This window comes from Choloepus didactylus, chromosome 8 (assembly GCF_015220235.1).
Source record: "Choloepus didactylus isolate mChoDid1 chromosome 8, mChoDid1.pri, whole genome shotgun sequence".
In the NCBI taxonomy this organism is placed as follows: Eukaryota; Metazoa; Chordata; class Mammalia; order Pilosa; family Megalonychidae; genus Choloepus; species Choloepus didactylus.
The window spans coordinates 140,934,700-140,958,956 of NC_051314.1; the positions used below are offsets into that span (position 1 = coordinate 140,934,700).

Consider the following 24,257-nt stretch of genomic DNA (forward strand, 5'->3'; position numbering starts at 1 on the left):
CAGTTTACCCAGTTTCTTTCTTGGTGTCACAGAATTGTTTTAAAGTCTGTTTATCTGATAGTAGCATAGCCACTCCAGCTCTTTTATGGTTTCTGGTATGGTTATGCATATGGTATATAGTTTTCCATCTTGTAGTGTCTTTCAATATATTTGTGTCTTTGAATCTAAATTAGACAGCATATGGTTGGATCTTGTTTTATTTTTAATCAAGTCTGATAAACTTTGCCATTTAATTGGATTTTTTATCCATTCACGTTTAATGTTCTTATTCATATGGTTGAGTTTACATCTGCCATTTTACTTTTTGTTTTCTATATGTTTCATGTCTTTTTCATCTGCTCGTTCTTTACTTCTTTATTTTGCATTAAGTGAATATTTTCTAGTGGAACATTTTCATTTCTTTAATTATTTTTCATAATTATTAAATTTATTTTCTTAGTGGTTGCTTTTGGGCTAACAATATACATCTTATCAGAATCTACTTATAATTTATACTTACTTAGTTCTGTTGACAAATAGAACAGTTATTCCTAAATAACTCTTCTCTCCTCCCCTTTTTTGTGCTATAATTGATTTATAATTGTATATACACATGTTACAAACCCAAAAGCATATTGATATAATTATTTCTTTATATAATAGGACCTTTAAAAAACTGAGAGAAGAAATGAGAGCAAGTATGTATTTATACAGTTTGTTGCATTGACCTTCTTATCATTTCCAGTTCTCTTCACTTCTTCCTGTGGATTTGAGTTACCATGTGGTGTCGTTTTCTTGCTCCAGTACAGCGTTGTTCCCAGCTCCTTCCTTTGGGCTGTTATTGTCAAATATAGTACATTTCTACATGTTATAGGACCAACAATAAAATTATATACATATCGTTTTAAGCAAATGAATTTTAAATCAGAAGATTAATGTTTTTCCTCACATTTGGGAAGTTTTCAGTCATTATCTTTACAAATGTCTTTTTCTGTTCCTTTCTTTTTCTCCTCTTCTTCTGGTACTTCCGTTACATGTTAGTCCACTTAATGGCCAGATTTCTCTGAAGTTCTGTTCGTTTGTCTTCATTCCATTTTCTCTCTGTTCTTCGGATTGCATAATCTCTATCAAGCTATCTTCCAGTTCACTGACTCTTTTCTTGGCCAGCTCAAATCTACTGTTGTGTCCCTGTGCTGAATTTTTTCATTTTGATTATTTACTTTTCAACTCTAAAATTTCCATTGGCTTCTTTTTTTATAATTTCTATCTCTTTATCAATATTTCTTTATTTGATGAAGCATTGTCATCATATCTTTCTCTAATCCCTTAAGCATGGTTTCCTTAGGTCTTTGAACATGTTTATAAAAAGTTTGATATGTTTTACATATTTATAATAGTTGCTTTGAAGTCTTTGTCTGCTAAGTTCATTATCTGGACCCTCTCAAAGGCAGTTTCTGTTGCTGTTTTCTTCCTGCGTATGGATCACACTTTACTTTTTCTTCACAATCTCTTAGTTTTCCATTGATGACATGTGGTAGCGATTCCAGGTACTGATCTCCTCTCTTGCCCCTGTGGAGCCTCTTGTTCCTGTTTATTTGATTATTTATTTAGAGACTTAGCTAGACTAGTTCAGTGAGGTTTCTTCCCCCACAGTATGCCCCAGACATCACACCTCAGAGGGATGCAAGTGACATTCCTAACATTGAATAATAAAGTCCTCTATTTGAAGGCTTATTTCTTCTAAAAGGCTCTCTTTGACTCTATTTATAAAGCTTCTACTGGTCTGTCTTTATTATTATCACATCCAGCTGTTATCTCCACTAATTGCTAGCTGTTTGCTCTATTTTATATGCCAGAGCATAAGTTGCCCCACAGTCTGATACAATTAAAGTTGTGCTCTTTTGTAGGGGTAACCTTTGAGGCAAGTCTTTAACGTTGCTCTCATCCCAGGAGAACTTTTCTTAGCTCTCTCTTTCCCTGGTTCTCCCTGTTAAACTTCTAGCTAATGTGCTATTTTGTTCTCATGGAGTTGTCAGCCTCCTCTTAATTGCACACCACCAAAATCCTCGTTGTTTCAACGGTGCCCTTGGACTTGAACTTCCCCTCACTCTGTTCCAAATAAACTCCTTCCCCTTTGGGACAGTTGTGGAGCTCTCTGCTCTTCTCTTCGTCTTCTCCCTGTGTGCAGAACCTCGAGGCCACTGCTCCGGCGCTGGGGACAGGGACAACAGCCCTGGTCACTAGGGGGCACTGGGTGGGGATGGTAACCCCTCATCTTCTTGGTATGCATCTCCAGACTTAGGACCTCCGCTCTAAAAGCGAGCTGGGGCAAGGGCTGTTGGGGCCCAGTGTTCTCAGCATGCTGTGCCTGGGGTGGAACGTCTGCCCTCTGGGCAGTGCCTGAGTTGAGCACCACCCACCACGCCTCTTCAGTCGGGATTAGAACTTCTACCGCACAGAGCTGTGGTGGCTGAGAAGGGCTGGTGGTCTGCCTCTCCCTGGGAGAAGCCCCAGCCCCCAACTGGGAGCTGCGGAAAGAGGGAGCCCTCATCTTCCTGGCCACACCCACCCGTCGAAGAGTTTCTGTCACACTGAGCTTGGAGTGGAGAAGGGAGAAGGAGGCAGGTAATGACTCAAATGCCACAGACTTTTGCTGTTCTTACTGAGATTTAGTGAATTTTCTTGGGAAGAAAATGTCTCTCCATCTGCTATAGGCCTTTAGGGCATTTCTACTTGCTGTAGGCCCTTAGGCCAATTTCCAGGGACTCTAAATGGTTGGTTTTTATAATTATCACCATTTATGGTTGTTTTCCTGGGAAGAGAGTCCACAGATATCCTCAAAGTGACTTCCAGAGGTATTTCTCTGATGTCACCTAAAATTGGGTGAAATTTTTCCAGACCTTTATTGCTGTCTGAGATTCAGCTTGCACATTAGGGAGTTTTAGCCCCCACTGACTGGCATGACAATCTAGTATGGACTACTGCATGTCCACCGGCATCAGCTATAGAGAGAAAAACCTCAGATGGGGGCTTCTGTTAGTAGCAGTTGGCCTGGCTTACCTCACACGGGGAAAAAAAGCTAAATGCTTAATACACTGTTTTAAAAAATCTTCTCAATCACATCAATAACTGGCAACTTAGTAAGGAATTACTTAGAGGTCAGTGACTAAGTGAAAGGGAAACCCAAAAGTAAGTAGCTCTTTGAAGATGGCTTTCTCCTCAAGGAAGCTGGTGAACCAGACCCATTTGAGCTTCAGTCCCTAAGGCCCCCCAGTGCACGAAGAGCACAAGACAAAGCCCAGGAGCCACCCAAGGTGTAGAATCCAGCAGGAGCCCACTCCCACAGAAGACAGGAACCCCAGAAGACTAAACCCTCTGTGTAAGGATGAACTACCCCTCAAGGAACTACAAGGAAAACATTTTGTCTCAAAACTTGATTTTTAGTAGAGCTGGGGAAGTTCTCCCTGAGGGTTTATAATAAACAACCAGCCCGTCACATGAGTTTATAACACAACTTTATTCTACTTGGGTGGTCAAAAGCTCTCAATGAATTTAAAGTGTTCTCCAGTGCCTAAAGAAATCAAATGTAAATTGTCCTTTTTGAAAGAACCCACCTTCGATGCAGGCTTCAAAGAATTCCTAGAAATAAAGTTCCAAGATATTTGAGCTCACAATCAAGAATCACAAAATTCACAGAGAAAACAGCCACCAAAATTAAGCAGCAGCAGGAGTAGATTTAGACAGATAACATATTTAGACCCACCAGATTTTATATATTGGAATTATTAGCATGCAACAGATAGGAAGTACATTTAATATGTTTACAGATTGAAGAAAGGATTTTAAAAGTTAGTAAAAAGCAGGTGATTATAAAAAATGACAAAGCATATTGATAAAATAGTTAAATAAAATGTAAAATTCAATGGATACATAGGTTTACTATCAGATTAGATGCAGTCAAAGAGAGAATTTGGTGAGCGGAAAGACAGTTTTGAGGCATTATGCAGAACCGAGAAAAAATGAGAGATTAAGTATCATTGACCAGATCAAACATTTAGTTTAGTTGAAGCTCCCAAAGGATAGGAGAGTCAGGTTGGAGAAAAGACAGTATGACAAGAGTTAATTGCTGAGAATTTTCCAGAACTGATAGAAGACACAACACACACACACAACACAACACAACACAACATGACAGATTCCAGGCAGGATAAATAAAAATAAAGTCACACCTAGATATTCCGTAGTGAAAATGCGTAACACTTAACACTTCTGAGTTAAGTATTCTAAAGTCTTCAGATTGTTCTGGCAAGGAGTAAAGGGCGTGATTAACTTTGATTTTCGTATGTTATGTATAAAAGAATGGAAATGTTTATGTCACTTCCAAAGTAATAGAAGGGAAAATGGAATGAGAAAAAAAAACAAACTTAAAGGAAGGCAAGAAAAGGGAGAAAAAATACATGTAATAAAGGCAGGATGACTAACACAAAATCAAAAATGCTTCTGTTATAAGACAGTTATCAAACATCATGTTGATTGCGGGTGTATTTGTACAATGAAATTTCTACAAGTGGATTTGCTGTAGAATAAAATACCTAAAGTGGGGAAAAAAAGTTATTAGGCTGGGTTTTTTAAACCGATCTTTATACTGATTACAAGAGATATAGCTAAAATATAAATAGACAAAAAAAGTAAAAGGATAGAAAAAATACACCAAGCAAATAATCAAATAAAGCCAGTGCTGCTTTCTTAACATCACACAAGCAGACTCCAAGGAAGAACTAGGTATAAAGAAGGTCACCTCAAAAGATTCATTTCACCAAAAGATATGATAATTTCTGAATTTAATTGCAAGTAATAATATGGCTCCAAGATACATATTTTTAAAATGACATCTTTACATAGGGAAATTGGCACTGTCATAATAGAAAATGTTCATGTGTTTCTCTCAGTAATTGACAGATCAAACAGACAAAAAAATGAGTATTTAAATGTAAATATTCCTGATTGTAAAAAATGTGTTAAGAGGATATTAAGAATAACTTTATATCAACAAATTTGAAAATGTAAATGCAATACAGAAGTTCCTAAATTTGTAACTTAATAAAAGTGATTCAAGAGAAAAAGAAAGCTTGAATAATCCTCTAACTATAAAGAAATACACTCAGTATTTTAAAATCATCCCATGAAGAAGCATGAGGCCCAGACCATTTTTACTGACAAAAGTTCTATCAAATATTTGTTACAAATAACTTCAGTCTTACACAGTCTATTACAGAGAATGAAAAATGGGAGACCTTCTTCTTATCATTTTATGAGGCTAGCAAAACCTTGGCAGCAGATCTATGGACAGTACAAGAAGGAAAAATAAGTGCCAATGTTGTTCATGCACATAGATGAAAAAAACTGTAAAAAAAGATATTAAAAAATGATGCTGAGGAATTATTGTCAATTTTATTAGGTGTAACATGGTTTTGTGGTTTTAAATGAAAATATCCACAATTTCTAGAGCTGCACACTAAGGTGTGTAGGGCTAAGAAGACACAATGTCTGAAATTTGCTTTGAAATACATTTAGGGAAGGAGGGAAAAATAGTAAATTGGTTCTCAAATGTTCTAGAATCTGCTTGTGAGTTTATGAGTTTGTTATATGATTCTCTCTGCTCTTGTGTGGGTTTGAAAAGTTTTGCAATATAAAAGGGCTAGAGACATTAACTTGATTATATATGATTTTCTTTGAAAAGGCAAAATACAAAGAAAGAAAATACCCAGGTAACACAGTGTCCTGGTTTGACTCTATTACGTCCCCCAACAAAAACCACGTTCTTTAGTGCAGTCTTGTGGGAGGAGGCTTACTAGTCTTTGGATTAGGGTGGGACGTTTGATTAGGTTGTTTCCATGGAGATGTGACCCACCCAACTATAGGTGAGACCTTTTGATTAGATCATTTCCATGGGGGTGTGACCCTGCCCATCCAGTAATTAGTTCACTAGAGTACTTTAAGAGCTCACAGAGAGAAGCTCAGAGAAGCTGAGAGAGACATTTTGGACAGAAGCTAAGATACGTAATCCAGAGTTTGCCCCAGAGAAGCTAAGAGAGGACCCGTAGATGCTGAGAGAGAAATGCCCTGGGAGAACAAGCAAAGACGCACAGGAGCTGAGAGAGAGAAGCTAAGAGAGACAGAAGCTCAGAGACATTTTGGAGAAAGCCATTTTGAAACCAGAAGCAGGGAGCAAAGGACGAGCATATGCCAGCCACATGCCTTCCCAGCTGACAGAGGTGTTCTGGATGCCATCGGCCTTTCTTCAGCGAAGGTATCTCTTGCTGATGCCTTAGTATGGACACTTTTAAGGCCTTAGAATTGTAAATTTCTAAGGTAATAAATCCCCTTTATAAAAGCCAATCCATTTCTGGTATTTTGCATAATGGCAGCTCTAGCAAAAGGCAGAGGAAGGATGACCTCCAGAAAGGCAGGAGCATTTCCAGAAGGATGGATGCAGTTCCTGGCTGTCCTGGATGGGGAGGAAGTTCACACACTCACAGGGTAATCACAGGTAGAAATGGACCAAGTGCTTCTTGAAAGCAGTTTAGCCATTTTCTCCATCAGGATCACATGAGATGATGTATGTGATAAAGGTTGGCAGGTTGTGAAGCTATGCAAATGCAAGATATTGGAAATGTTATTTACAGAAGCAATTAAAATGCAAGAAGAGCAGGGGATGCCACTTTGGAAAAACCATCCAGTGGTTCCTTGAAACGTTAAACATCGAGCTACCATATGACCCAGGAGTTCCCCTCCTAGAAATATACCCAAGAGAATTGAGCACGTATATCTACACAAAAACCCTCATGCAACTGTTCATAGCAGCATTGTTCATATTAGCCAACAAGTGGGAAACCCCAACTGCATGTCAGCTGGTGAATGGATAAACAAAATGTAGCATATCCATATGTTGAAACATTTTGGCAATAAAGGAGCAAAGTTCTAATGCATGCTACAACAGGGATGAGCCTTGAAAACATTAGGCTAAGTGAAAGAAGGCACCACAAAGACTATTCCGTTTATTTGAAATGTCCTAAATAGGCACATCCATAGAGACAGACAGTAGATTCATGATTGGAAGGGGCTGGAGGGAAAGAAGAACAGAGAGTGACTGCTAATGGGTGTGGATTTCTTTTCAGGGTGGTAAAAACGTTCTAAACTTATGTAGTGGCGATGGTTGTACAACTCTGTGAATATACTAAAAATCACTGATTGGCGCACTTTGAAATGTGATAAAGCTGATGTATTTTAAAAAGAGAGAGAGAAATAAGGGAAAGGAAGGGTTTCGACCAAAATGGTTGTATCTCCTATCACTCTCCCCTCTGTTACCGCCACCACCTGGATCCTGAAATCTGATGTCAAACTTAGGAGGATGCACAGATTTATTTCAAAACATCATTGCAGGCAGAAGTTTAAGTGGAAGACAAAAAAGAAAGAATTTTAACTTCTTGAGAACCTACTATATGTTGGGCACTTTACTAAGCTCTTTAAATTCATTGTATCTCTTTTTAAAAATTAGTGTTTTAATCGAACAGTAGTATATATGGAAGATTAAAAAAATTTAAAACAATGAAAACTGCATCTATAAATTAAAAAAAAAATCATTGCTAAGATGCCAAACCTGAACAGAAACAAGAAAAAGAAAGCCAGGGATCGCCATTTTACTAACCCCTGCCCACCCTCTCTGTTCCAGTAGTTATTTAACCTGGGGGGCGCAGAGACTTTCTTCCGGTTCACCCTGCATTCGCAGATATCCCCGCACTGACCGTCAGTGAGCGTGTTCATTAGTGCTGTCCAGGCAAAGCGGAGTTGGGGTGCTGTGTATAATCACCAGATCTAACTGTCAGAGTCGCCTGGTGCACAGTCCCCGGTGTCTTTTACATCAGAAGCCTGGGCGAAGCCCCCAGACTCACGGTGCATCAGACCCTCTGGACCTGGTGGGCTGAGGGTCGGTCACGTCCCGGTGCAGTGAGCTGACCTGACTCTGTGCTCTCTCCCCCTCTCCCCCGTCTTCCCTTTGTGTTTTAGTGGCTGCTTCAACACCCAGCTCCACTGCGGGTGCTGCCATGAACTCCTTGACCTCCCTGGGGACGCTGCAAGGCCTGGCAGGGGCCACCGTGGGGCTGAACAACATTAATGCACTAGCAGGTACAATCAACAGTGAGTATTAGCTGCTCTGGTGGACAGCCTTCCCCCAAATTTCCCACTGAACACCACCAGCCGGAAGTGGCCTAAAAAAGGATGAGTGCCGGGGAGAACTAAAGCTTGGGGTGCAGGAGCACATGCTTTGGGAGGCAGAGGTCACGCACAGTCACCTCTTCTCCACAGCACCCCGCCGCTCATCACCCCCAGATTCCCTCCCTTACGTAGAGGTGCCCCTGATCGTGGATTCCTGCAATTGACAGGTATTGGCAAGTGTAGAGGGATTTGGTTTAGGATCCGTTCTTCTGAGAGGCAGTGAGTTGAAATGGAAGAACGGATGCACTAGAAATCAGGAAGCCCTGGATAGAGGCTCCAGATCTGCTACTGACCAACTTCGGTCTTGGGGGATCACTGCCCCCTTCCCCGGGCCTCGGAGTCCCTATTCCAACATTGAGCGTGTTGGATCCGATGATCTTAAAAAAGTCCCTCCACCTCTCAAACCCAGAGTCATGACAATTAGCTTGCAAGGGCACACTTTGTTCTGCAGCATCTGGACTCACCAAAGAACGCTTGTCTATCCCAAGCAGCCGACTCCTGTCTGACATTGGGGACCCAAGTGGCAGAAGTCGTATCGTCAGCTCATGCGTGGTGTGGGCTGCACGGGGTCACCTGGCCCTCAGCCCACAGAGGGGGACACCGTTCCCTTTCCCCAGCTCAGTCCCCACTGGACACCTGAGCCTGGGGTCCATGACAACCCACAGCACATCCTTTCAGGCCCACTTACGTACCATAGAGCCCAGGCCACCCCCACCTGCCCATCTTAAGCTTCATAAAAGGGATCCTTGACAGAGCTGCGCTATTTCAAGCCTGGATTCAGTAAATCAACTGGTTTTTAAAGAGTGTCCAGACAGTAAAAAGAAAAAAAAAAAAAATTCAACATAAAAAGTCCCTGTAATTTTATACTTTAAAAGCTCAACAAGAATACCTGGCAATTGCTTTTGTTAAAAAATAGAACCCAACACTCATCGAAATACAGCCTCACTTTAAAAATCCCTTTAAAAAAAAAAAAAGTAGATCCTATGTTTAGAAATCAGAAATTTTCAGATTTTATCAAATCCTTTTATTCAGATGCTCTGGGGAGAAACAAACAAAAACCTGGACTGAGTTTTGTCTGAACAGAGGCCAGGGCGGGGGGAAAAAAGAAGAAAGGAAAGCATTTTTTCTTCCCCCGATGGCTCTTGACTGGCAGGTAGTCCATAAAGCAGCACCTGCGTGGCCAGGAGAATGTTTTATTCCGGTTTCAGGGCCTCCTGAGCTTCTGTTTCCCAACAGCAAGGAGGAGCCTTTGCTGCCTTGCCTTGTGCCCAGCACAGCTTGCTGGGCTGACCGTGTCCGAGGGCCCTTTCTCTAGCCCACACGCCTGCCCGGCTCAGAGGCCTCCCCGGCTCACACGCCTGCCCAGCTCACACACCTCCCGTCATGCTGCTTCTCTTACCCCAGGACCTAGTTCTCCCCAGAAGGACTCAGATTTGGCTGCCTGCCTGTCCTTGGTCTGCCCAGCCCGGGCCAGTGGGAATGGTTGTCCTCCTCAGCACTCACTCATGACTGCTGTCCGTGTGTCCTGTCCGCGTTGTCCAGAGCCTCTCCATTCTATTACGTTGTACGTGGCTGGGATTTTCCCATCGTTATCATGAGGGGAGTGGAGAGGGACACCGCTGCATGGCAGCAAACTTGCCATGGCTACAGTTTGCGTGGGGTCTCGTGTCATAACGCATCACTTCTGGCAAGGACAACGGAGTTAAGTTATTACTGTTCTCTTTTTAATCCTCTGCCATTGGGTTAATATAGGTGTGTATGGGAAATTAAGAAAATGTTTCTGGTTTCACAGGACCCCTACCAGACCCTATGAACCAGCAAAATGTTCTCTTAGACCAATCTAGGTCAAATTGTGAACAAAAGAAAATAGAATCCTTCTGATTGGCAGAAGGTTGCTAGCACAGAGCCACTGTACAGTCTCAACCTTGGTTTGGAGCTAATATGTGCTACTTGTGTCAAATTAAATGCTAAGGAAATGGTAGAGCAGTTCTGGAGCATTCTTCCACGAGAGAAACGGTGGCACCACCTGTCCGCTGGGCAGTTCTCCGAAGAAGGTAGTCGAGTCAGCTCCTGAAATGGTGGGCTGCGACTTCCAGCTCTCTCCGACTTCACTCTGTCCCTGAAACCGTTACTTGCCACCTTAAGGAGAGTTTCCTGGTTTCTGAATAGTCAACTCCTCCGTGGATGAAGGTGCCAAGAAGAAAGTAGGTAAATGGAATCCACAGTTAATTCCCAAACTCACCCTAGTTACCCTCTGCCCTGTCAGGTATTTTTCCCCACTAGAAAAGAAAGCTCTAGGTTAGTAGACACATAGCTAAATTAGACTGTTTGAGTTTGAGATCCTTTTCCTTCCCTCCGTTTCTGAATGGAGGGAGTGAGAAACATCATGGAACCCCACAGATAACAGCAGGAATTGGCACCATGAGAAGGAAGGAAATTAGGTGATTTCCTGGGGCTCCCACCTCGAGTTATTTGAGAATTCTCCAGGCATATTTTGTATATCAGCATCTGAACAAAGATGAAGAAATACTCTGCAGAGATATGTCCAGCCAAAAGTCTGATTTTGTGTGTTTAAACATACGTCGAGCAGCACCTTATTTTTCCTTGTTTAAACGGCATTTGTTCTTCCAAATGGCATACCCTCTAGTGCTTAAAATTATGATTATTTGAATATTACAGCCAAAAATGCCTGGTAAATAGCGTTTATGGAAATATTTTGTGTAAAGTAGAGAAAAGAGAAGGTGCTGTGGGCACATGACTCTGTCTTTCACTCTTTCTTTACATTGTGAAATCACTGTTTTAACCTGTATTCTTGGAATGTAAAAGATAATATGCCGTTAAATACACATGCACACATATACACACACACATTTGTGATCACATTAACACACGAGTGACACCACTAATTGTGCATGTCATTATCCATCCACCCTGCTTCTAGACATTTTGTACTTAAGTTCTCATTTATCAGCTTGCAACTCAGAAGGATCTCTGTCATCCGTACAAAGAAAGATGGAACCCAGTAAACAGAACACAAATCCGTGAGAATATATTAACACATCCATCACTGCTCTCTTTTTCGTTTGGTGGAACACCTGGCAGAGTGGCTTGCAAATCAATATAGCCTGCTTATTGCACCACACCCCTCATTCTGCCTTTTTGGTGCCAACTCCATAATGGCATCTCCAGTTGTTCACACTTATATGAGTGGGTCCTTCCATGTCATTTTAACAGAACGATGCAGGAATCTCACAGCTCCTTGGTTCTCAGGCAGTTGAAAACCTCCAGAGAGCAGTTACGTTTCCAGCCCTGTTGTCAGCATCTGCACTAACTTGTATTTATGAACCATGACAAACACCTGCCTTTGCTGAGGTTTGCCACACCTGTCACTCAGCCCGGGAATCTACAGTGATCGGGAAGAAATGGTGGATCTATTTGGCCTTTTCCAAGAAAAGCCGTACTCTTAAGTGGAAGCATTTTTCCCAGCTTAACCCTCTGCAGACCTCCTCTTCTTTTGTCCAGAGTTTTTAAGACCTCACCAGGCAGCCGCAGGTAAAATGACAAGTGTTACCTTTGATATGATGGTTGTTTAATCTAGAATAATATCGGGTAATTCATAGGAACAACCCTCAGAAGTTGAAATCTTGCTGTGCTGGTCCTTCCGAGCCCATCAGGTAATTAACTGTCTATTCTGCCTTGGATCGGGCAAGCTCACACCCTCGATTTTCCCAGACAGTTTTGGTTTTGAACCATCTGAACGCCCATGTGGTTGTTTTACCCTTATTTTTTGTTTGTAAGGATGGGTATAGCCGGGGGGAGGCAAACCCCCTCTCCCTGCCTGCATGGGTGCCCAGCTCGCCCTCTCGAGCACCCAGGCCCCTTTCATTTGGTGCCCTCTGCCACCTCCACCCCCAGCAGGTAAGACCAGCTGTGACCATCTCCGAGGTGCAGAGAATCAGCCAAAGCACACAGAGAACCCTTCTAAGAGCAGATTCGTCCCAAGATGTAGTCCCCTAAAGGGCAGCCCCACCGGGCAGCAAGGGCAGCCTGGGATGTCACCTCCCCAGCCACAGGTGTCACAAAGATTCTTATTTAGTCCTAAAACTTGCATAACTGCAGAAGTCACCCCTCCTCATCTCCTGTCCCTCTAGCGCATGCCTCTTTTTATTGTCCAGGTCAGGAAAATAGATTGCCTACTTCTAGCTCTTTCCCCATTTTGCTAAGAAACATCCCTTGAAATGAAGGGGCAGTTAAATGCCCCTATGCATCCACCCCCTGGAGAAGCCAAGGGTGAAGGCCACAGATTGCCAGAAGGTTCTCACAGGGTCCCTATCCCGAGAACCCAGACGCCGTCGACAGGGCATCGTGGGGAGCCGTGCTCCCACCGTCCTGGACTGACAGGTGATTCTGGGGTGCCTGCCGCTTAGGGCTGCTCCCTTCAGCCCGAGGTTGTCGGGCAGGTCCTGTAACTCCGCAGGCACGATGCCCATCTGGAGCCACACACCTCGGGGCGTGAGCGGAACCGGCTGCCAGGGCAGCACTCACTGTCCCGCAGGGGGTTTCTTCCACGCTGGGGACCTGGCTGTCTGCACTCCCAGACCCGCCAATGGCCAGACAGAGACGAAACCAGCCGACCTCGTGAACAGTGCCCAGCCATCTCCTGAGCCAGCGTAGACCCTCCTCTCCCCTCTCGCATAAAGGACACGACCTGCTGCCTTTGCATTCATTCACCCAAATATTAGGAGGGCAATGATTAGATAAGGCCAGAAAGGGAAAAACCAAAATTACTCCCCAGTCTTTTATCAGCCTTGAGAGTAATGGGTGCAGGGGAGTAAAGAGGCAGTGAGGGCAGAAGCGCAATTCGAATCCGAGGAATAATTTAGCGCAAGGAGGCAGGCAAGCGATCTCCAGGCTTTTAGCTGGCACCTATTTTCATGACCCTAAAACAAAAGAGAATAGACTTTAGAATCGGAACCTTCAAGTAGACTCAACCAGACTTCTACCAGCTGGTGCCACTTTCACCTGGTTTGTAATTACAAATCCTACTTGGGATCCTCTTCCTTTTCAGTCGGCTCTCCCTGCATTCCATCCTGCAGACTCTCCCCGCCACCCCAGCCCACCCACCACGGGAGAACACTGGAGCTGAGGACCCTGAGGTCCCTCTGCTGCCGAGCCGGTGGCCTCAATCACGCCTGACACGTGGCCTTTGAATCCACGAGGTTGCCAAAGTGGCAGGAGCAGGCGATGGAGTAAGCACCATATCCGCCCTCTCCTGTTTCCCCGGGAGAACAAGCAGGGGCGTCGTAGGGGCGTCCAGGCCAATCCAGTATTTGCCTCCTCTGTGTAATTAATTTCCAAGCGTCCTTATCTTAGTGGACTCTATTCTCACCAGACTTCCTTCACATTCGTTCCACAGTTAGTCCTCTTGGCTATTTTGATATGTCTAATCAATAGTCCTAATTCCATCAAGGTTTTCGTCAATGTTTTCAGTAAGTTCTTCCCAGAAACAGATCTGTTTTTAAAAATAAAAAAAAATTAACCACAAGGGGAACTGAAGGCAAACGTCTTGTCACCTCTTGCACTTTCAGGTTTATGGGAAAGTTAGCAGTCTATAAAGTTGCTCGTTTTGGTATTCAGGGAAAAAAATGTGACAGCAAACATAATCGAGCAAGAGAGCAGTGAGGCACAAGGGGGAAAATCGAGGAAGTACGACGGCATCCGGCATCCAGTTCCCATCAGGAGTAGCCGAGACCCCACACACAGTCCAGGTGACCCTCCAGGGCCCTGGAAGCACAACCTGGGGCTCTTCCCTGGGAAGACACCCCCCCCACACACACACACACACACAAACTGGCACCTGTTGTTACCCATATGGGGAGGTGCAAGCCCTCAACGTTCCGTGTCCAGCCTTCAGTATTGAAGGAGGACCTTCCAGTCTCTGCAGTTCTTCCTATACCTCAGTCCTTGATCAGCCAGGCTCTTCTACAGTTTGGCCCCTGTGCCAGTTTGAATGTATTATGTCCCCAAAAATGCCATTATCTCTGATGCAATCTTGTGTGGGCAGGCGTATCAGTGTTGATTAGGTTGTAATTCTTTGAGTGTTTCCATGGAGAGACGCCCCACCCAACTGTGGGTGATGACTCTGATTGAAGAGTTTCCATGGAGGTGTGGCCCCGCCCATTAAGCATGGGCCTTGATTAGTTCACTGGAGCCCTATATAAGCTCAGACAGAAGGAGCGAGCTTGCTACAGCCAAGAAGGACACTCTGAAGAATGCACGGGAGCTGAGAGAGGAGCTGCAGATGAGAGATAGTTTGGAGACGGCCTTTGAAAGCAGACTTTTGCTCTGGAGAAGCTAAGAGAGGACAAACACCCCAAGAGCAACTAAGAGTGACATTTTTGAAGAGCTGCAGCCTAGAGAGGAACGTCCTGGGAGAAAGCCATTCTGAAACCAGAACTTTGGAGCAGACGCCAGAGACGTGCCTTCCCAGCTAACAGAGGTTTTCCGGATGCCGTTGGCCATCCTCCAGTGAAGGTACCCAATTGCTGATGTGTTACCTTGGACACTTTATGGCCTTAAGATTGTAACTGTGTAACCAAATAAACCCCTTTTATAAAAGCCAATCCTTTCTGGTGTTTTGCATTCCGGCAGCATTAGCAAACTGGAACAGCCCCTGACAACACCCATCAACTGTTCAGGTTAAGGAATCTGCCTGCTCGCTGGTGCTCAGAGGACAGTCTCTCTACCGTGTCCTCCCAGGACAGCCTGAAGGGAGAAAAGCTTTATTTCATCCTGTCCTTCCCCAGCCCCTTGCTTCATCCTATGGCTCCTCAAGATGTCTAGTAAATGGACTTCAGTGTGCAGATGTTACAGCCCTCAGCCACCGCTGTATTTTTACATGCATCTTAGCTCTGAGACACAGAAGGCTTTTATCCCGAGAAGGTAGCACAAGTCCTTGCCAGTAGCACTGTGCATGGAGTTGAGCTGTGTCGTCTAACCAGTGCCTCTGTGAGTTCTGACCGCTAGCCGAGGACCTGAGGGTTATCCTCGCTCAGGTTCGGGGTGGTGGCTGTTCTGGGGTTTTGTTTTTTTGTCTGTGTGTGTGTGTGTTTGTTTTACCCATTTCGTGGTTGACGACTTCATGGTTTCGTCTTTAATTTCCTGTGGGGTTACGTCAGTGTGCCCGCCGCATGCACTCTCTGTTGTCCTCGTGTCAGATGATTCTCGAACCTCCTTTGGAAAGCACTAATGAATAAGTGCTGTTTCTCTTCTCTATTGTTGGGTTTTTTGTAAAGTTGCTCAAATGCTCTCAGGTATGGCAGCTCTGAACGGAGGACTTGGCGCCACGGGCTTGACCAACGGCACGGCGGGCACCATGGACGCCCTCACCCAGGCCTACTCAGGAATACAGCAGTACGCGGCCGCCGCCTTGCCCACACTCTACAGCCAGAGCCTGCTGCAGCAGCAGAGCGCGGCGGGCAGCCAGAAGGAAGGTACGTGCCTGTCCGCGCCAGGCCAGGCCAGCGGGGCGGCCCTCCGCCCCGGAGCGCTCAGGGAAGCCAGGCGGTGCCAGGATCTTAAGAGAAACCGGTTGCTTTATATTCACCAGTCCTGGTTTTGCTTTGCGCGCATGCATCGGGTGTGTGTGTTTTAAGAAACCTGACAGGCACAGACCGTTTATTGTAACCTTTTCTTCTTTCCTGTGCAGTCTTAGATCTCTTTGTTCTTTGGATTAATTTTATCATCCATCTCTTTTGATGAAGTCCTCACCCGTTGGGTGTTAGGTGCAATTAATCATTACTCACTGCCATCAAAAAATTGCCAGGACCACACCCCCAACCCTTGCCACCCTCGCCAACCACCCCAGCCCTCCTCCAAATCACCGTGGACCACCTATTCCCCACCCGAAATACAGGCTCCGCAGTGTAGCAGGGGACGAATCAACACAGCTTTTTGTGGGTGCAGCACACTCTCCCGTGTGCCCCGTGGTTTGTGGGGGTCCCCGTGGCCTGGGACTGTGTAGACGGGCATAGTTTGCACATTAACGATAAACCCCTGCTTAGGATTAACTTGTTCTTTGTTAAATTGAGGGCCTTCCTGGGGAGCAAATAAGTGATTGATTGCCTTGCTTCTCTGCCAGGATAGCAAAATAAACTTCAGGAAGTTAATGCTAAGAATAAATGAAAGCTCATTATAAATTGGCAAACGAGCTCATTCAAATAAGGCTAGCATGTCTCTTTTTCTTTCCTCCTTTTGGTTTCTTCCTCTCTAATCAAAATTGCTTTAAAGCAAAATCTGCAACATATTTATTCGCTTTCTGATTCTTTTAGAATATGGGGAAAGAAGCTAGAGTAGGGAAGTACTGATGCAGAATTTTAAAAGTTTCTTTCCCTTCTCTTTTCCCCTTACCCCATACTCCCAAACTGCTTTGGTCAACTACTTTGACTTTGAACATGGTGTTTTGCAAGAAATAGAAGAGTTCTGCTTTGTGCAGTTGGGAACCTTAAGGGGCACAGTTTAAAAAATACTCATGTATGAGAAAAGAAAGGAAAATGTGACTTCCTGCTCATCGATAACATAAGGACCATTAAAAATGAAAGACGTATGAAAATCTAAGTTACTTCTCACCATTTCTGCTTTATCTTTAATCTCAGCCGTGACTGTTGTAAGTTTTCAAAACATGCACAACAGTTCTGACAAATGCATTTCATCGGGATGGGAAGGGGGAGGCCCTAACCCAAAGCGAAGCCTGGATTTAGTTCCTTTGTCTGGGGTCTGAACACTTGTGATAGGTGGGGACAGTGGAAGGGTCCTGTAAAGTTAGGGGCATCCTCCCTGTGCGAGCTAGAGAATGCCTGTCCCTAATCTGTCAGCTGGCCAGGCCCTACAGCAAATGAGCACTGCAGCACCAAACACCCACGATTCAGTAGTGTGAGGGTAAAATCTGGGCCCTCAAACCGCATTTCTCGGAATTTCTCCACCCCAGCCCACTGCCCTAAAATGTCCTCGCCTTGAGCTTTTGGGATTGCTTGGGCAGTAATTACCACCCCCACCCCGGGATTAGCATAAAATCGTTCAAAATAACTATCACCTGCCCTTAATTGTTGATAATAAAGTATTTGGGCTACTGATAGCATGTTTAGGGTTTTTGTTTTGTTTTTTGCATTTGGTGTTTCTTGGTTTTTGTTTTTAATCATCTCCTGCCTTCTCATACCTCACTTCCAATCACCTTCTCACCCTATTAGCATATGCTCAGGAAACTCAAACCATCTTAATACTCATTTAAGTAAAACATGATACACAAAGTGAATGATGTTGGGAAGAAAGAAAAATCCCTTAATGAACTCCAGTACAAAACTGGACTTTAGATTTTCCACTCCTTTAGTGAAAAGAGTGAAAGGTGACTTGATACATTTAATTGTGTACCCTGATGTATGTTTTTCCCCCAAGAAAAGGGGCCAACCTGGCTTTGGAAAGAATAGATTTACTGTCTTCCCCAACCCAGTCTTCTGAAGGGTTACGGCACCCCCATGGATCCAGTTCTCGGGAAGTTGATCCCCTTCTTCCTTGCCATCCCTAAGTGCCCTCTGACCCCTGCCTCTTCCCTTTGTCCTTTGCAAGAAGCAAGTCACCCACCCAGTGAGTGAGAGCTCTGGAGACCCGAAAGGAAACCCCGGGTACCCAACAGCCTCTTCCAACTCGAGGCCCACAAAGCACCCCCAGGGCTTTGAGCTCCACAAGGTGGCCTATGAGAAGGACACAACGTGACGGGTCACTACAGCAGTTCCAGTCACTTCTGTGTAGTAGAAGGAATCCAACCGGCAAGTGATTCCTTAGCAGAGTTTTACTGCTATGTAAGGGAGAGAGTGATACGCAGGTGAAAACTAATTTCAAAAAAAAAACAAATTTCTTTACCCTTGGTGTCTGTGGCAAAAGCTGCCTTAATTGACATTCAAGGGAGGTTTTTCCATGTCACATCACCTTTATCTCATTTGAATGTTAAAATTTTGAGGTTTCGTGAAATCAAGCTGTTTCTTGGTGTAGGAAAAATCTGGGGTTGGGGGTGGGGGGATGTGATAAGCAATGGGAGATGCTGTTGGCGTTTCTTCCTGGAAAAATGATGGACAGAAGTACAGAGCCTGCTTGGGCTTTTTTGCCTGTCTCCGCATTTTCTTGGTTCCCTTTCTGGCTCGAGTGCATCAGAATAGACAGTGTTCCAGAACACCAGGGTTATTCAGGGGGAGCCAGTCATCTCAGTCCTAGTGCATTAAAATTGTTTCCTCCCCAGGCTTCAGGAAGTGAGATGCACTTCCCAATTCAAATTGTGTCCTGTTAATCCTCGTTTGTATGTTTGGCTCTTTTATTTAGATCTTTTATTTAGAAAGGACATCAAAGCTGGGTGGAGCCAGATTTGACCTATATCTCTTTTGCAGAGGATAAGTGCCTCTGAGAACATCCATTCCCAGTGTTTATTCCTATTAAGTTCTGATTTCATAGACGTTTTCTTAAACTAGGGAACATTTGGGGACCTAAGCCCTGCCAGCTATCCCTTTAAAGTACCAGCGGTCCCCCTGTATTGGTGTGTGGGTCCGTCCACGGAGATAGTGCATGATACGCTGAGTTACAGTAGCCCAGAAACACTCGAATAGAGGAAACGCTTCATTTCCATGGCTTCAGAAATGTGCCTCAAGAAGTCTTGGGCAAAGCCCATTCATTAGAGCATTTTTGTTCTTTTATGATTTATTTATTTCTTGTGAGGGGAAAACTTGCCTTGACTTTTCTTGGCAAAGATGTTTAGCCATTTCATCTTTCCAAAGTTCTTTTAGCCCCATTTTCTTTTTTCTCCAACCCATACACGTAGACCCCCTCTTCATGGAGGGAGCCCATGGTGGCCAGTCCCCAAGGGCCTTCCCAAGGAACGAGGCAGTCCTGGAAGCCAGGGGCAGAAATTATTTCACTTGTGCAGTGCCTCCTAGAGGTCATGCCCAGAAGGCGACATCCCGCCCTCACGCTCCCTTTAGTCCCAGGGCCTTTCCAGAAGGTTCCGCCACCACCCCTCCCAGGGCCTTTGACCTGGAAAGCATTTGGCCGGTTACACGCTGGATGATGATTACGTTCTGTGGGCTCTTTTGGATTCCCTTCCTTCCTTTTCCCTTTTGCTGCTTTGAACCTTCCGGTAGCCCTTCTGGAGACAGGGAGAGAGTTGGGAAGCTTACTTATGAGAGCTTACCTCTCCAACTAGTATAAGTCAGGACACGTTCCCTATTCTGCCCTTGTTTCTTGTATTTTCTGGAAAGCCCCAGGGAAAATTGAAGAGCTGGGCTTAGCTTCTTCTTTGACTCGCCTCTAAGGCCAGTGCTTTCATTTGCAAGCCTTTGTTCCCGTGCTGTAATTCTGATCACAGGCATGAGACTCGAGCCACCTTTTTTTTTCCCTGCCTTGACTCATTGCCAGTCATTTCTAATAAAGATGATTATTAGACTGTGTGTTAAGAGATTTGGCAAATCAGAACTGGCTGGATAATTAGGTAAATGATTGCAGAATCCAAGCAGCATTACTGCTATATCCGTTATTCCTAAATTGCTGCAATTTGTTTAGAATGCACAGGACACTCTCTCCTCCAAGAGCTAGTGTGCATGCTACAGACTTGGCCATGCAGGAAAATGATAATTTCTCGCCCTCATCCACACCCCACCTTCACTCCCATGAAGGGGAGATTGAAAATGTGTGTGCCAATGTGCAGTAAACACATGTGACCCCTGGAAGATTATTCCTGCAAAGGAGGCAATTCTTAACCAGTGCTTCTTTGGAAATCAGGAGAATCTGATTGACATTTACCCATCTGTTCTGTGCTCTTCTAGTAGGAGAGACAGCCAGTGCTTAGCTGTATGTTCAGTACTTCTAAGAAGAGCCTTTGGGGATGAAGGCACAAGGGATTCCTTTCTCTGAGTTTTTGTTTGTTTGTTTCTTCTTTAGGTCCAGAGGGGGCAAACCTCTTTATTTACCACCTTCCACAGGAATTTGGAGACCAGGACATTCTGCAGATGTTCATGCCTTTTGGAAATGTTATCTCTGCTAAAGTCTTCATTGACAAACAGACCAATCTGAGCAAGTGCTTTGGTATGCAAAAGAAACCAAGCCAGACTTTTACAGTAGGTTACCAAGCAAGGGGTCCTGGGAAGGAAAATGCAAAGGGCAGATAATCTGGGAAGTCAGGATAGTGTGCACCTTGTGTGGAGGTGTTTCCTCCTTTTCTGGACACATGTAAGCAGATTTTGGCAAAAGTTTAAAAAAAAGGGAAGGCGATCTGGGAAATTACACGCCTCATCCATTAGGTAATGTTGTAGAATGTACCATTATAGTGTCTTATGACATACATCTAATAATCTTTCATCATAGAGCCATAGCAGTTTCTTTAAGCCCCATAAATTGGACCATAAACTTTATCAGGTGGAAATACACAGCTGACAGATTGGAGCGCGGACTCTCCAGGTAGAGAGGGCCACGGCAGATACCCCGCAGCAGATTCCTTACCCCTCCGGGTTGTTAGGACTCATGCACTGGGATGGATTGTGTTGAGGGCACACACACACACCCACACGAATCAACTCAATCACAGGAAGGATGTGGCCCAGGCTGCCGGCCAAATCACACCTCCTCGTGCACAAGGATGGAGGTTGGCATATCTCGTGACAAAACACACAGCGTTTGATGGGGTTCAAGCACCGGAAGGGCGGGAGCCATGCGAGCGGACCTAGAGCACAGAAGTGCAACGACACAACCAGTGTCTTGGTGCCCACCTTGCCATGCTGTCCCCCCCAACCCCCCACAGCTGGCTGTTTTGTGCTCTGCACGTGGCTCATGTTTTACACCAGGAAAAGAGAGTTTGCTTTTTGGGGGAGGGGGTAGAGGACCCTTTTAGCCCCTAAATTAATTTAGAGGCCAGAACGTTCAGAATGTTTATTAACTCGTCTGGCAAGCTTTGGCCCATTTTGCAATAAAACATTTGTTTTCATCACTGCTGCAATTGCCTAAATGAGGTTGGTGGGTAGGTAGTAACAGTGGCATAAAATGAAATAAAGAAAGCAGAAGAGCTATGGGCCAGAAGCAGCGCATATAAAGTTGTATGGTAGAAAGAAAGACCTCAGATGAGGGCTGGTTGTCAAATGGCTAAAAACTCAAATGTTAACTATTTGGCTGAACTGGTAATGGGTTTTGGCTTCTGAAACTCCATCATCCATTAACGTCTTTCTAATTTCTGCACTATTACTGAGGAAGGCCCAAAGCCTCTGTGGCTGAGGGAATCAGTCTGTCACCTATTTAGAGTCACCGTTTTGTCAGCCTCATCCCATGATACAACTGCTCCAGCTGTGGCAGCTCTCCAAACCCCCTCCTAGTGGCTCAGGAGAAAGCAAGGTGGAAGTTAAATTGTTGTCTAGGGTATGTGTATCTTTAAGACCTTAACCTTGGGAGGCTTCCCTGCACAAGGTTTTCAGCCAGACCTCTACATTCCTCACAGTTCAACAATATCCTGGGCTTATTTGGAGACCAGAAATGGATTGGGCTTCATGGTCTGGTTTTGAGAAAATATTTACTGCCTTGCAAAGAGATCCCATTGGCCCACAAACTGCTTAACCAATGTGTCCCTAATAATGCAAGTTCTAGCTAAGGGTATCAGCACCCAGTTGCATTTAGCATTTGGGACTGTGGTTCCCTTTTGGATTAAAAAGCCTTGCCACCCCCACCCAGGTTTCCTAGAGAGCCAGCCTTGGGTCTTGGGGCCCCAGGTTGCTGGATTGCTAGCCACAGGTGGCACCCCCTTCCCCCATTCCTACCTGTTGGCCAGCCTTTGTCATCCACCTCAGCCTTGACCCATTTCCATTCTCTCATCATCTTGCTACTTCCAGCCAAAGACCCAGAGGGAGAGGAGAAAGTCAAGTCAGAGCAGAAATCTTGGATCCAGGATCACATTTACTGGGAATTTGATTTAATAAAAATTTAAGCAACCTTTTGCAATGCAGCCTGCGCCTGAGTAGCCTTTTCTGCCTTGTGTCATATGCCCTCTTGAATTGACTGAATAGAGAATGCTGCTGAAAGTATATTGATGTCTTTTTCTTCCTCCCCTAGTTTGTCCAGGAATTCTCTCTAGCGCTTTCAACTTTAATGATAGATAGATGGGGGAGCTTAGTCTAGAACCTTCTGAAAGTTGATTTTCAGAACTGAGATTAAGTAAGTAGAATAGCTTCCTCTCCACACCAAGAGAAGGCACTGTTCAAGCTCAGCACGTTTGCATTAACCAAAGCTTTGCTTACACTGCTCCCCATCCCCTGCCCCGCCATGCCCCCAGTGTCAGAACAGATTATATGTGTGTGAGCCTTTGCAAAGAGTCATTGATCTCAATACCTTTGTTCTTTTTTCAAAACGTGTGCCCCACCTACCATTGGTGGTGGTGGTGGTGGTGGTGGTGGTGGTGGTGGTGGTTGCAACAGCGAAAGGTACCGGGAACTCTTAGATGGGTTGCTAAAACCCTGAGCTCTTGAGACTGTTTTCCCTCCAAGACCAAAAGGGGTACCCAGAAAGGAAATGAGGTAGCACTTTCCATTCTGTTGAATTCACTGATGCTTTGAAACTGGAAATTGACAATAAGGAGAAATGCCCAGCATTTCCCTGGGTTCCTCTCAGCCATGGGATAAATGATTCTAGAGCTAATTCAATAACTGACCCCATCCTATAGCTAAAGGGACTGAGCTCTGTCTAAGAATATATATGGTGCATTGGAACAAAAGCCAGTGAAGGTGTCTGCCAGTACCTCTTATTATCCACTCCCTTAATTATCCTGCCTTTCAGCCTCCTGTGGTTGGGCCATGGGAGCCTTTGGGGACCCTCCCAGCCCCAAACCATTTATACCACAGCTTTTGGAAGCTGTGCTTTCTAACCTGCCCAGTGCCCTCAGTAAATGGAGATGAAAGCCACTCACTCAGCTGAGTTGGAGCTTTTGGCATCGTTGGAGGAGGGTTTCGTTCTGCATGATCCCAAATTACCAAGCCAGCCAGCTTTTCCACTGCTGGTGAGTGGCCAGTCCAACACCATAAGTCAAGGCGAGTGAGACTGAAACCAGGGGGCTGGTCATTGGCAGTGGCCGGGCAGCGGCTGCCCCGTGAAGCCCCGGCCTCCCTCCCCTAACCTCAGTTTCCCCTCCCTCCCACTTCCCCATCTGTGTTTTCCAGGTTTCGTGAGCTATGACAATCCCGTGTCTGCGCAAGCGGCCATTCAGGCCATGAATGGCTTCCAGATTGGCATGAAACGCTTGAAGGTCCAGCTGAAGCGCTCCAAAAACGACAGCAAACCGTACTGATCCTCGCCCCAGAGGCTCCCTGCTCTTGTTTTAAGCTTTCTTAGGGTAAGTCCCACGAGCCCGCCTGTTCTCAACAGGGAAGGCAGAGGAGGACCGCGTTGCCAACCTGTACCAAGAGAGACGGTTTTTACAATAAGGCTCCACCTCCCCTGCCCTCCCACCCCACCCAGTTCGCCATAATTAAAACTCGGGCTACCTTATTTCTATCGAGTAAATTCCTCCTCCACTTGTGCCACTGTATTCTCCTTTGTTTTGCGGTTTGAATCTCCTTTTACCTTTATTTTTTTTTTCGTTTTTGTTTTTGTTTCTGTTTTGGCATTTTTGTTATTTTTTTTAAAGAAATACACACACGCACAAATAAATGACATCTTAAGGATTTCAAAGGCAAGCAGACGCGCAAGGTGCGATTTTAACTGGGAAACGGCTGGTGTCCCGAGGCTCCCATGGTTAGGGGGTACCAGCCGGCCTGAAGTGGGGGGCCCGGGGTGAGTTAACAGCCGGAAGCGCTGCCTCAAAACAGAACAAAACGTCTTTCCACTCTACCGGTTCATTTTCAGAAGTAGGATTTTCTTTTAGGGTTCAAAGACACATGCCACTTATTGGTCAGATTATTACACTGGTCGTCTTCTTTTGTTATCGTTTTTAT

The 24,257-nt window shown here is 44.9% G+C and overlaps 1 protein-coding gene across 11 annotated transcripts in view; it reads left to right on the top strand.

Annotated features, from left to right (window-relative positions):
* Nucleotides 1–24,257, top strand: part of CELF2 (CUGBP Elav-like family member 2) — a 637,682-nt gene that overhangs the window by 609,121 nt on the left and 4,304 nt on the right. For 6 of the 11 annotated variants that reach the window (XM_037848338.1, XM_037848333.1, XM_037848330.1 and 3 more), the window contains 4 exons: nucleotides 8,047–8,178; nucleotides 15,552–15,749; nucleotides 20,233–20,376; nucleotides 23,484–23,656. In XM_037848338.1, the coding sequence (XP_037704266.1) occupies nucleotides 8,047–8,178; nucleotides 15,552–15,749; nucleotides 20,233–20,376; nucleotides 23,484–23,611 (602 nt within the window). In that variant the 3' untranslated portion in view covers nucleotides 23,612–23,656. The remainder of the gene's footprint in view (nucleotides 1–8,046; nucleotides 8,179–15,551; nucleotides 15,750–20,232; nucleotides 20,377–23,483; nucleotides 23,657–24,257) is intronic. The other 5 variants (XM_037848332.1, XM_037848331.1, XM_037848334.1 and 2 more) reach the window with 5 other exon arrangements.